This window comes from Amblyomma mixtum, chromosome 4, assembly GCF_055824585.1.
Source record: "Amblyomma mixtum isolate Tamu chromosome 4, ASM5582458v1, whole genome shotgun sequence".
Lineage (NCBI taxonomy): Eukaryota > Metazoa > Arthropoda > Arachnida > Ixodida > Ixodidae > Amblyomma > Amblyomma mixtum.
The window spans coordinates 7,400,427-7,413,663 of NC_143015.1; the positions used below are offsets into that span (position 1 = coordinate 7,400,427).

A 13,237-nucleotide genomic window follows, 5' to 3' on the forward strand; every position below is an offset into this window, starting at 1 on the left:
TAGATGCGCTGACAAAGCTTCATAGCAAAACTATATCTTCCGTAAATTGTTCAATCACATCGAGGAAAATATGCGAGCAAATATATAAACTGATTGGTAGCTGCTCCCCCTTCGCAGTCCCTTTTCTCACTGCCCCAGGAACACCAAAACGTATTGATGAACAGGCAGACATACCAGCAGAGCATTTATGGGCGGTCGCTATTCCCTCACACGATACACATTCGTTTTTAAAGTACAGATACACTGCTGAAAAACACTTCTGACTAGTGGAAGTTGAAATGATGCTTATAGCAACTTAATTACATTTCATGAAATACATAAAGTACTGTCGACCAGGAAGCAGAGAGCACCTGGTCCCAATAAAATACATTACGATATGCAGGAACACCTTTCTCAAGCTGGTGTAGAGTCACTCTTGAAATTCTTCAACAAAATATGGAAATTGGGAAAATGACCGCAAGCATGTAAAAAAAGCTGTTAGTGTACCATTCCTAAAACCTGGAAACCTTCAACCTTGCCTGAAAGTTACAGTGCGGAAGTACTCACGAAGTGTCTCTCAAAATCTTTTGAAAAGTCTTGAATATTAGATTAAGGTTTGTCCCTGAATCCCGCGAACTTTTCGATAACTCCAATGTGGATTCAAAAACGCATATTCAGCAACTGACCATCTTGCCCGCCTCAAAAACAATACGAGGAGCATTCCTACACAAAAACTCTCTGCCAGTATTTTTGGGCTTAGAAAAGGCTTATGATACCACCTGGAGGTTTGCGATTCTTCGGGACCTAGGAGACATAGGCATCTGTGGCAGGATGTTCAACTCTTTGAAAGACTTTCTTTCTGACCGCTCATTTATATACATACGGCTGGCTTCCACACTTTCAAGAAAATTGATTCAGGAAAATGGGGTTCCACAGGTATGTACTGTAAGTACCAGGGTCTTTATAGTAAGAAATGAATTCCATACCGAAAAGAAAATAATTTCCAAGTCCATCATGTATTCCGTATATGTTGATGACCTTCAAATCGCATGCATATCCTCCAGCCTATCAACCTTGAAGCGACAGATAAAACTTGCAGAGTGATCCCAGCTTGCACCCAATGAAACTGCAATTCGAGTAAAACACGAATATACGAAAGTGTTTGATATGTCCCTCATTACTACTTAAGCGGAGCACAAAAAGCGCATGCTTTTGCGCTTCCTACGCATCAATAAATTTGATGACCATAAATGCATCCCCCCACTTAGCCCTGGCAGCACAGTCACCACAAGTAACGAAGATACACAAAGCAAAGTGAATATGCTGGCGCACTTATACCGTATGTAGTTTAACGAATTAAATCGGTGGTTATTTTTGGCGTTTTGCCGCCATCGAAATGGAGCCACCAAAACCGTGATTTGATCCACAAACCATGGGCTCAGCAGCCGACTGCCAAAGCTGCTGAGGCACTTCGCGTAGTCGACCGTACAGGGTGACTCCTAAGTATCAACTGTGAGAAGTAATACTCGAAACTTAAGTTTCCGCTAATGCGCCTTTTATTTGAAATCTCTCCTTGGTGTCAGCCATTGATCCAACGCTTCATCATGCCATAGCGAGGTGGCGCATGCTACAGAATAAAATCATCAGCGTCGGTTTTCAAATGCTTGCTTATTTGCAGCCCTCGTAAACCTGGTACTTGGGCGAAGTGCCACAGAGGAGGTCGAAGACGAAGTCGCAGCACGTGTGATCCTCGTTGAGCGCATTCTCAGGCACCCAGAGCATGCAGCCTGCTCCTGTGTTGGAATAAAATGGGAAAATTTTGCTTATCTTCAATATTAGCGAAGTGTGATAAAGAGTCCTTACGAGACTTTTCCTGCAAGCAGGTGGGCTTTCCTGCGCAGGATGAGAAGTTTGTGTTCGCTCGTAAGGTTTGCCTCGAGCCACGGACTCACTGCTACACTGGTCATGTTTGGAGTTGTCTAACATTTTATGATTGTACCTGAAGGCTGCTATTCGCTTTTGTTTTCTTGCGTGTGTGATTTTCCGTGTGTCTGTTTGAAATGCAGTGGAAATACGATTACGAACTATACCAAAGCAGTCCAGGTAGTAAGTGCTGCCAAGTTATTGGCCTGCAACTGTCTTGCCTGTAGAACTGCGAGGTCTCTGCCAGAGAATGGATTTCATATTGCAAACAGTTTTAGACAGGATGCATGCGCAGCTCAGTAAAGTAAGATGTTTTTTCCGTGTGGGTATGGATACGTTGTCTGAATAAAGCTCTCATAAGGGCAGCACACACCAGTGCTCGCAACAAGCACCAGCATCCCAAGCACCAAGGTGCTCACGGAGCTCTCTATACCCTGACCCGTTGCAACTCCCTGCGGCCAAGGCAACCTCTGTGGCGGCACGGTAGGAGGTAGGAAGTTGAAAGTGTGTGTGTGTGTGGGGGGGGGGGGGGGGGTTCACAAAGAAGTGTGACAGAAAGAAGCTCCAGGGCAATCCGCCTGTATCGTCACTGTGTCCTACCGCACCCGTCGTGGTGCAGGGCATGCGAGTGGACGCCATAGAGATCTTATGTTGTAAAACATTGAGTTGAATATCTGAATATCTGCAATTCACCCTCCGCTGTCCACCTTACGCACTTCACTAGAAGCCTACGGACCATACGAGCGTAGAATGTGAAACCTAGACTGCATTTAATTTTCCTTACAGCCCCTGCGACATCCCGTTAAGCAGTAGAACACGCTACGGGAAAATCCGTGAAAGAAAAATGAGTACATTACATTAAAAGAATGTTGCAGTAGCTGTGCGCTTAATGAGGGGAACCCGCTGAAGTTCCGAGGCGGCTTTGCCGCTTTGACTTATCAATACAAGGTCGCAGGTTCGGAAGCAGGTAGCAGCAGGCTCACTTTGGCTCAAACGAAACGCGACAAAGGTCTCCACTGTGCTGTCTTTTTTTTTTTTTTTTAGGGCGGAAGCGTGCCATTTGGATGCAGAGGCACGGCGAAAGTTCGCTTTAGTCACAGTAAAATGATCATTACCTCCGTCAATGTAGTCGCTGCGAAGGATGTGGCACTCGGAGCATAGGAGGTAAGCAGCCGTCAGGTTGAAGTCCAGATGAGATCCTAAAGGTGATGAGAACGTACACAGTAAAGTCTCGGTTGGAGTAGGAATTCAAAGAAAAGGTAGCCAAATGCTCTCATTATACAGCGCGAACTGTTACAATGCAGGATCCTGGCCTTCGCGTAGTCTTCGTCGTGACTATCCAGCATACGCAGGATGGCCACGATGACACTTACACGAAATGGCCATTGGATCACGCGTAACTGCGTGGCGTGGTCAAGCGCGATAATGTGACCAAACTGCGCATATAGCCTGCACCTCGCGCTAATTTCGCCGTCTGATCTTACGACGACCAAGTTAGCCCGAGGCGAGGGAAGATATCGTGGCGCCGCTTCGTGCGCGCCTGCTCACTAGCAGACGCGGGATTTGTTATAAAGTGGTCAGGGTCACTCAGCTCCGGACTCCTGCATGGCAAGAGCTTTAAAAGAAAAGAAACAATTGGATAACCGCAATGTGGACCAGTATCACACCAGTGTAACTGGAATTCAATTTATTTCTCCCACAAACTCGCATTTAAAAAGTTGTTCCTCTGGCTCGTTTCAAAAAATTTTATTGCCCTTCTTGGCCATAATGCTCAGTTCATGACATAATTTGAGCGAAAGCGCACCAGCGTGAAAAGATGGAGGCAAACACACACAAGACAGGACTGGCGTATTTGTCGTCCTTTCGCGCCAGTATGCTTTTGAGCAAATCATGTCATGCTAGAACAATCTAGCTGAAACGAAAGTCTTGCTGATCCTTAGTTCCTTTGCTTCCATTAGACTGTCTCTTACACATTGCGTGCAGAACGCTGCCTCCCACGTCTTTACGTCCGCTTTTAGCAATTTTAACCTTAGAGATGGTTTTCCGTACTACTTTTGTTGCTTGGCGAGAAATCTATAATCCATATCATAAACACACTACTTTGGCGATAGGCTTTGGAGCCTGTCGTTCGATGCTTTCATTATTTGATAAAAGCGTTGCATTTAGGTGGAGTGCAAAACTCGATAATATCACTTGGTTCGTGTCTTCCTTGATCTACTTGATGCGGCACTCTGCATACATAGGTACAAAGATAGATATAGGACTTACAACTTAATCAGCGTGACTGTTTCTTTCTGTAGCGAAAACTACACAACTGCAGCTGGGATGCATTTCACCGTGAGCCTTCGAATGACCTTGAAACAACCTTGAGTTAAGTCATGGCTAGTGCTGCTATGCACATATAACTAACCCTGTGTGGTCCATTCAGTGGACCACCTTTGACGCTGAGCTTTGGCCTTCAGCATAGACGTTTGACCTTGACATTTGGCCTTGAATTTTGATCTTGAACTTTGGCAAGAAAGCCACGTGGTAATAACGCTGTGTCAAGTGATTTAATTCGCAGTCGTGATGTTAGGTATGGGGAATATATAACCATAGCTGTGCGTTTGACTTAGACTCTATGGAGGAAGAAAAGCGCGCTGAGGAGCGTACGAACAGTGAACTACATCTTCGAACATTGCGGCAAGCCGCTTTGACCACCAGCAGACATCGCTCGCCGTCAGCGGGTTCGTGAGCGAAAAATGAGACTTGCAAGGCTAAACGAGCGTTGGAAACTCCAGAATAAGAAGAACAGCAACTTGCCAAGAGGGCGTAAAGAAGCGGAGAAGCGACAAAGGCAAGCCAGCGGAAACACGTCAGTCTCAACTACTTTTATCACCGACTCTGAGTCGGCGATAGACATCGTTGCGCACAAAGGACGATTCACGCGATTCATCTGGGTGGAAGCGCCACCGCTACGAGGCAGTTTCAAAAACAGTTTACCGATAACCCGTTTGGCAGTGTGTGTGCCATGTGTGCTTATGCAAACTATCGTGTTTGCTCTTAAGAATCCTATGTGTGCAACCATTCACTTTTCCTTCGTGAGGCTGTGGTGCCGGCGTGAAGATTTAGTCTTCGGCATGACCATCGATCAGCCTTTGTCTCCATCAAGCCAGTCAATGAAGACGAATAAGCGGCTGGGAAGTGGTAGGGGCGGTTAAGAAACAATAAAAGATGTAACAAAGGCAAACCATGTTTAACCATGCTCATGGAGCTTCCGCCACGTGAAACCCGGTTCGGCAGATTTGAACAGCTGCCTAACTTTTAGTTTTGCTGAGGCTGTCAGTTTCCTCTCGCCAACATAAAGGGCGTTGGACAAAAAAAGTGATTCCGCTGCCGCTACACTTTCGTTGAAGCAGAAACGTCGGAACGGAAGAAAGAACAAGCTACAGGGGCCCACAGGGGGCAGTCAAGGCTGAAAGCTGAAAGGCTGAAAGGGATCGCCCTATGAATTTCTTTTTGCACACAACTTAAAAACAATTCAGGAAGCGAAGAGGGAAAAGGCCTCCGCAATCACCGTTGAGGCGCCCACAAAGAGGTTCATAATATTACGAAGACGGAAATCTGGCTGCGCTGCATTTCATTGTACATGTAAAGGTGCTTCGCTATTGTTGGGCATAAACGTGAATTTAGCCACAACACTAAGACTTTTGTCGCAGCAAAGCGCAAAGAAATCCCGTGAAATTTTGTATTCCCGGCTAATAGTTGGGTTAAGTTGAAATTAGAGGCCCTATTGTTACAGTGAATTATTAAATACCATATTGAATTCAGCTCAGCACAAACATAAGGAAGCTTGCGGCTATAGGCTGACCACGGCTGTCGCATGGTAGAGTTCACTGGAGATCAGCCGCAGAGGGCTTTCTCTTGAAATGACGATCACAGACTGACAATCACCAGAATGGTGTATGATGTCAACCAGTAATGAAATAGCATATCTTTGGTATGTCTTCTCAAACGAGAAATGACTTGAGGAAACGAGGACGAAACACAAAAGGAAGTCTTGTTGGAACGTATTTTCGGCGCTTCGCCTAAATGATAAGAATGGAAAAGAAAGAGGTGTCGTCCGAAGGCACGTAGCGCTCAGTGTACTCACCATCAAGGTACTTGATATTGGCGACGTTCTTCTCGGTGTATCCGGGTCCGGACCCAAAGGTTATCCTTGCCTGCCTGTTTAAAGTAATTGAGTTTGATGTTAATTCTATTGGCTTAAAGCTAAATCATTTAATTTGGTGAGAGGAATATTCATTCTTTTGAGAGATGATTGTGGCACCGACCTGGGGTTAGGAATGATCGCGCCTAGAATGCGATTTGTGAAAGGTATTAACGGGAAGTTTTTCGCTTCATTAAAAATTTCTGCCAGCTGATATGTATAGGCGGCGATGCTTCCAGCAACCCTAAAGCCTAGATGGGATGAACCATAGAAAAGGTAGAGTTTTTCTTGGAACCTTACATTAGCTTACTGCTCCCAGGGTGCGCAGCGGTTTCAAGGCGGAAAATTTGTGATAGCGTTTGTGATAGCGATAACTTCTGATATCATTTAGTGCAGTTGGTTGGAATACTGAATCTCAACCTTTGCTCGCAGCTACCAGCGCATGAGTGCTTCTCTTTTCTCATTACTTTTCTAACTATCTGGCTACACTCAGCGTCTGATTCTTCAGATCACATGCTGGCCCACTTACGGCATGTCCGAAAGACAAGTGACAAAAGCTAGAAGGCAAGCGCAGTAGCAGGAACTCAGTATCTAGCGCCTAAAACGTGACAAAAACTGCTTCGGGGGCAGTAACACTTGAAAATTCTGGCCACCTTGACTGCAACGATTTTAACGTGTAATGTTCAATAATGCTCGTGCTACTCAAGCACTGTAGACGATGATCTGATGGTAAACAATGCGTGTTAAGGGCATTAACAGACATCGAAACAAAGAAAAGCCTAGTGGGATGTTTCTTTTGTTTTATTTTGCGATGTCTCTTAGTGAGAAAGTAATAACATAATAGCTTTATGACCAAGAAGTACTTGACAAGTAAGTAGAAGAAAGACAACCGCACTCAGTAAGTGGGATACAGCCCTCTACATCCGTGTGACGCATATGGTGCGTTACCAAATGAGCTATTGCAGCAGCCGTCGAAACATCTACTTTCGGGTGTATTTATACTGCGTGAAACCTGACCATGAAAGTGTTCACCAGCATCAACCTCGTCGATAAAGGTGGACATAGAAATTGTGCCCTTACGGCAAGTGTGAGAAATAATACGGCAACAGACAGAAAGACAGACAGACGGACGGACGGACGGACGGACAGATATTAGTTTGGGCTTAAAAAGAAATAAGAAAAAAGTGCCCTGCCCGCAGGACGGACAGACAGACAGACAGGCACAAACAGACAGACAGAAAGACAGACAGACAGACAGACGGACGGACGGACGGACCCACGGACATGTAAAATGGCCAACGCCATCTATTGGCGCTTCAAGAACTAGTTCGGACGAGAAATCAAAACTGCTGGCTTCCTTTGGGCAAAGATGTCTGCGCTCACATGTTAAGATTGAAATGCCGATGGCTGTTACGCTACGCTTTGCACTCTGCAAAAATACTACGATACGTCCAGGAGAAAGGTACGTTTGAAGTGCTCGTTCAATATTTTTTACTGTGCTCGAATACTTCTGTAACCCAACGTGCAGTGCGTGGTATCAGCTTGCCAACCGGTAACAAGTGAAGGCGGGCTAGTTGGTGGTTGACAATGGAGTGCATATTGCAACCGCGCAAAACGACGCAGGACGAAGAGAGGAAAGCACAGGACAATCCGCGTCTTGTCCTGTGCTTTCCTCTCTTCGTCCTGCGTCGTTTTGCGCGGTAGCAATATGCACTCTATTGCCAACCGGTTCAGATATTTCGCTCTTCGAGCTGATTTTCGATAATTTTTGTTCTAATTAAATTGTGATCCCATAGAGCAACTGCCAAGAACGCTGCCAAATGGCATCGGTTAACGTCGCTACGGTAACGCATGTAGGAAATCGATGCAAAACAGCGTCCTTGCATGCGGTATATTAAACAATATATGTCTGATTTCCTCTTATAAAAAAGGACTACTAACAGCGCGATATCTGCACCACACGCGTCTGCTCAATCATTTAAACATTAAATGTGAAGCTCGTCATCTTCATCATCAGCCCGACGGCGTTCACTACAGGACAAAGGCCGGCTGCATATCGCTCCAATTAAGAGCGTTCTCTTCCAACTGCGTCCGCGTTATGTTTACTTCATGTCAATCGGCCACCAAACTTTCTGCCGGCCCCTGCTCCTTTCACATTCTCTTCTTATCCAGTCCGTTACCTTTGACGACCGTCGGTTATCCCTCCTTCGCATTACATATCGTGCAGAAGCCGATTTCTTCTTCCTTTCGGCTAGGAGTTCATTGACCAATGTTTGTTCCCTGACCCACTGACCTCTTCCAGTCATTCAGCGTTGCTCATGTCGTTTCCCTTTAAATAGCTCGCTGTGTTGTCCTCAATTTTCTTTTAGCCCATTTCGCTAGCCTCGAGGACAGGGTTAATTGGAGACACATGGGAGAGGCCATTGCCCTGCAGTGGGCGGAGTCAGGCTGGTGATGATGATAATGATGCTAGCCTCCACGTCTCTGCCCCACAGGTGAGGACCGGTGCGATATAGCTATTACAGTCATGCGTTGTTAATATGGAAACTTTGGTTCCCGAGCAAAATTTTTCATGAAGCGAGTCGTCCGTAATAAAAAATCTCGAAGGAAAAAATAAACTCAATAAAAACACGGAATGATTAGGACCTGCTTCAGTGCATAGTCGTGGTCAGTGAAGCTTAAAGTTTATGGAGCTGCAAGTCTGTTATCCTGCTGGTTTGGTCAACGGTTAACGGCGGTTTAACGTCCCACAGCGGCTCAGGCTATGAGGGACGCTGTAGTGAAGGTCTCCGGAAATTTTGACCACCTCGGGTTCTTTAACGTGCACTGACATCGCACAGTACATGGGCCTGTAGAATTTCGCCTCCATCGAATGTCTACCGCAGCGGTCGGGATCGAAACCGCGGCTTTTGTGTCAGCAGCCGAGCACCACAACCACTGAGCCACCGCTAGTCATTACGATTGAATAAACGTACTTCGGCTTCACGCGCCTAGTAGCCCATGCATGAAATGCTTGACCATGACTCCGGCTAGACGGCCTAACTCCTAGAACTGTTCCCATCCCGAGGCCCCACGACTCAGTCTGCTGAAAGCTGCTGAAATCGGCGTTCTGCGTAATGGATTCTGCGGATGAAGATTTCTCCGCAGCCATTCGTGGAATTCGGCAAATAGTAAGGTGCCGATTTTAAGTACCGATTTTGCCATATTTAGTTCTAAAGCCCAAGCGAGGCCGTGGATCTTGTTTCCAGAGCGGAAAAATTTGGAGGGGAGCTTAATCTCCGCCTCATGGGTATGATAAGAAGACGTAATGGGTTAGTTACCATATATGCAGAATTGGCCATTCCCTACTTTGCATTGATAGATCCCTGGGAGTCTTCATACCGCTTCTGGCGCAGTGTTGCAGAGGTTAAGCGATGCGCCACTGGCCTGCGATGGCGGGTGGTGCCATCGGTTAGCCTTGTGTGTGCTCTTCTCGAGCGACCAATCATTAAGTGCCACCTGCCATGCTGGGCAGTTTGCTCGCAATCCGGTGGGCTGGTTGTGCTCACGCCGCAAGGTCACGTGACCTAGGTGAGTCGCCTGCATCCCGGGTGTCTTCTCTGGGAGTTTTTCGTTCATTTTTCTATCAGGGTCAACGACGCTGACGTCTGATTTTTCTTCGACACGAGCTCCTTAACGCTAGGAAGAGTGGGCATCCGGGCGTCGGCGCTGTCCGTTCTTGTGTTTTCCGCGATGAAAACACGACACGTAATATAGCAGGATACCAACAAACCCAGCGGTCTGCGTTGAATTAAACTATGAACACGGTGGAAGCACACTGGTGCTGACCAAACTATAAGGAAGGACCTTCATTTAGTACAGTATTAGCCTTGGAAGCAGCGCTGCTGCTTGGTTTTTGAACTTGTACGCTCTAAACATGAGTACCCGGTATGGCAGTAAAGAGGGAGTAAACTGTCCTCGAGCGCTCTACCTTTCATGGAAGGGAGTGCCCGAGAGGATGGCTTATTCCCTTTTTACTCCTTTCTTTTTTAAAAGTACTCGTTAGAGTGATGGCAGCCTCGCTGATATCGAGAAAGCACGCAGAGCAAAGGACGCACCAGGTCCACAGAACCAAGATGGCGACCGGAAGTTTACCGGCCCAGCGGTTGCAGACTACTAAGCAGTTTCGTATATCACCTATTCAACGTAAAATGACTTAAATACTGCTGGAAAATTGTTTCATTATATTCTCCCAGTTATTGTCAGCACTCCTTTGGTGTTACTGACGCAATAATAGATTTTTCTGCTTTGGTTTTTCAAGCCATCTGTGTGACCACAGCAAATGCTAACATGGTCAGAAAATATCCATTGCCAACTTACCTCTTCTTGCCGCCGTAAATGAAGGTCATAACCGTCGAGTCCCTTACGACAGGATCGTGTTGTGTAGCATAGACGCACTGTTCCATGCCTCCGTAATTAGGGTCGTATTCATAGTTTCGATAGAGCAGATAGAAATTCGCTTCGGCGGGGAAACACTGGAACAGGAACAATTAATAAGCAGCTGGACGAGAAAGGTGTCAAGAAAAGCGAACGAGGCGGATGCTCATACGGGTATATGCACCAAGTACTTAACCTAGATAGGTTAAGTACTTGGTGCAGTGTTTGCCAGATGGAAATAAACACCGATAAAACCAAACAGATGACTTTCTCTGCACTCTCTAAAACACCAGTAAACAATTACAGTATAAATAATAGCGTCATTGCGCGCTCATCAACTTTCAAATATTTAGGCGTTGTTCTTTCCCCGGACCTAAATTGGGATAGCCACATAGAGTATATCACTAGCAAATTTTTGAAAAAATTAGGCCTGCTTAAACGTCGTTTATCTCTAGCTAACCCTGACACCAAACTTCTGTCCTACACATCTCTTGTTCGGGCATCATTGGAATATTGTTCGGTAGTATGGCATCCCCACCAACAAAACTTATCTAGCTCTATAGAATCACTGCAAAATAAGGCAGCACGCTTTATTTTACGGTCGTACTCTCCATTTCAGAGCGTTACTGCAATAAAACAGTCTCTAAATCTTCTGGATTTCAACATACGACGCAAATTCTTTCGCCTATCGTTGTTCCACTCCCTCTACTACAACCATTCATCTTTTGCATGGAGGCACATCACAGCAGCACATCACATATCATCTCGAACCGACCATGCGCATAAAATTCAAACAATTTTCGCCCGCACAAAGAAATATCAGAATTCCCCGTTAGTCTTGGCTATAAGGGAGTGGAATGGTTTACCTGCTAGCATTGCAGCTATCACTGAACCATCATCTTTCCGTTCAGCGCTACTAACATTTCTTGAATCAGGCGCAGCATTGTCGTCTGTTTGAACTTGTCGCCTTGTACCCCTGCTTTGACGTATGCGTGTACATATTATTTTTGTTTATTGCCCAGTGCACCATGCCCACGATGTATAAAAAAAAACTACCGAATTCGACAATTAACACCTAGTTCTTTTGTTCTCTATCTGTATTATGCATGAAGTGAAGCTTGAGTAGTTGTGTTATTTGCTGTCCCCCCCTATGTAATGCCCAGCCGGGCCCTTAGGGTATTTAAATAAATAAATAAATAAATAAAATCTCAGGGGGCAGGCAGATGACCTCCATTCAGCATTTTGTTGACACAAGTACAAGTGTCGGGGAGATTGGCGAAATGGCAGTGAAATGCCTGAGAATGCACCGTCCCCTATCCCGCCCCCAAAAATTGACACTAGCTCAAGATGTTTGACAAAGCAGGAACAGCGTCAATACAGCATATAAAGCCCAGTTCATCAAGCACCTCCAACTCTTTGCTTCAAAGGGCACATAGTGCAAGCATCAGACACTATCAATAAACGAGAAACAAATATGCAGGATAGAAATTAAACCATTAATATAACATTATGTAAATCTTTAACCTTGTAACGACACTAAATAATAATTTTCTTCTTAAAGCCTTTGGTAGATGTGTTTTTTAAGTAACAATTGTCTGACGCAAGAATTTGTTAAAAAAATTGGGAATTTTACAAGATAGTCCTTGGGTGCAGTAATTTGTGCGCAGATTTTCATTCCTGAATATATTATTTCGCTATCATGAGCGCGGCTTTATTCAAAGTTTTTCTTCAGGAGAGCTACAAGGATGATTTTCACTTCTTGATGGATTAAAAAGGCTAGTTCTCCATGTGAGATATTGCGAATGGTTAGGAGCTGGTGTTTCCTGAAAAGTGGTGCTGTATGACAAACCCGGGACGCTTCTTCTATAAGCCTGAATGCACTTTGCTGTGTTCTTGTGCAAGGCTTGCTGCAAGGTTGGTTCCGGCTTTGTTGATGCTCGAGCGCCGCCGAGCCCAGCAACTTCGCACACCTTGCATCCTTGTGATGTCTGTAGCAGCGTTCCTGGCACGAATTCTTACAAGCTCGCATTTCGCGCTTTCGAGGCCTTATTATCTTTTGGTATCTTCTGGTATTTAGGCTAACGAGAAAGAATTGCGTATTCATGTTTTGCGGTGAATTAGATCTATCATTTCCCACAGTTCTGAACGTGAATTACGTTCATTCGCTGATGCGTTGAGATGGCCACAATGATGTTAATTCGTTCTACATAACGCGCAAAATTCGGAACACGTGAACACACACGGAACACACACAGATTCGTTACCGTCGACGGCTGCACGTGTTCAACCTTTTAGATGCAACATTTACCGCACTGTGGAGCCAGTACTATATAAACTCTCTGTGGTGAGACTGTTTCTTTTTTTGCGTTCGAAGCCAAAGCTCACCTCTGAGGTGTCTTGGTAGGTTCCAAGAGCGGGGTTATTGTCGAGGAATTTCTTGCTGGCGTGAAGCGGAAAAAGAAAGACGAGAGCTGCAAAGACCAATCCCGTGATGTACATTCTGTCCTCTTCAGCAGCCTAAGTCGAGATTGCGAAGAGACCCCCTAATGAGTTTGTCGAGGAAAACAGATAGCTTTTATATAGGTCTGACGTGCTGTTTTCCGCCCTGTTGCTCGCGAAAGGAAGTGTTTTTGTGAGAGCGGATGCCAATATAAAAATGTATGCAAAAATGTTCAACATCTGCGGTGCTAGAGCTTAGGCACCACAGCCCCCCGCTCAGGCGTAGGGACT

General features: G+C 45.5%; 1 protein-coding gene across 1 annotated transcript; it reads right to left on the bottom strand.

The window, feature by feature from the left end:
* Positions 1-1,544: 1,544 nt before the first annotated feature.
* Positions 1,545-13,036, bottom strand: LOC149345592 (uncharacterized). The gene is made up of 5 exons (XM_089585252.1): positions 12,893-13,036; positions 10,451-10,605; positions 6,035-6,108; positions 3,018-3,101; positions 1,545-1,772 (listed from the first exon to the last, which is right to left on the bottom strand). The coding sequence occupies exons 1-5, from the start codon at positions 13,004-13,006 to the stop codon at positions 1,648-1,650; spliced, it is 552 nt and encodes a 183-aa protein (XP_089441378.1). The 5' UTR covers positions 13,007-13,036; the 3' UTR covers positions 1,545-1,647.
* Between the last annotated feature and the right edge of the window lie 201 nt (positions 13,037-13,237).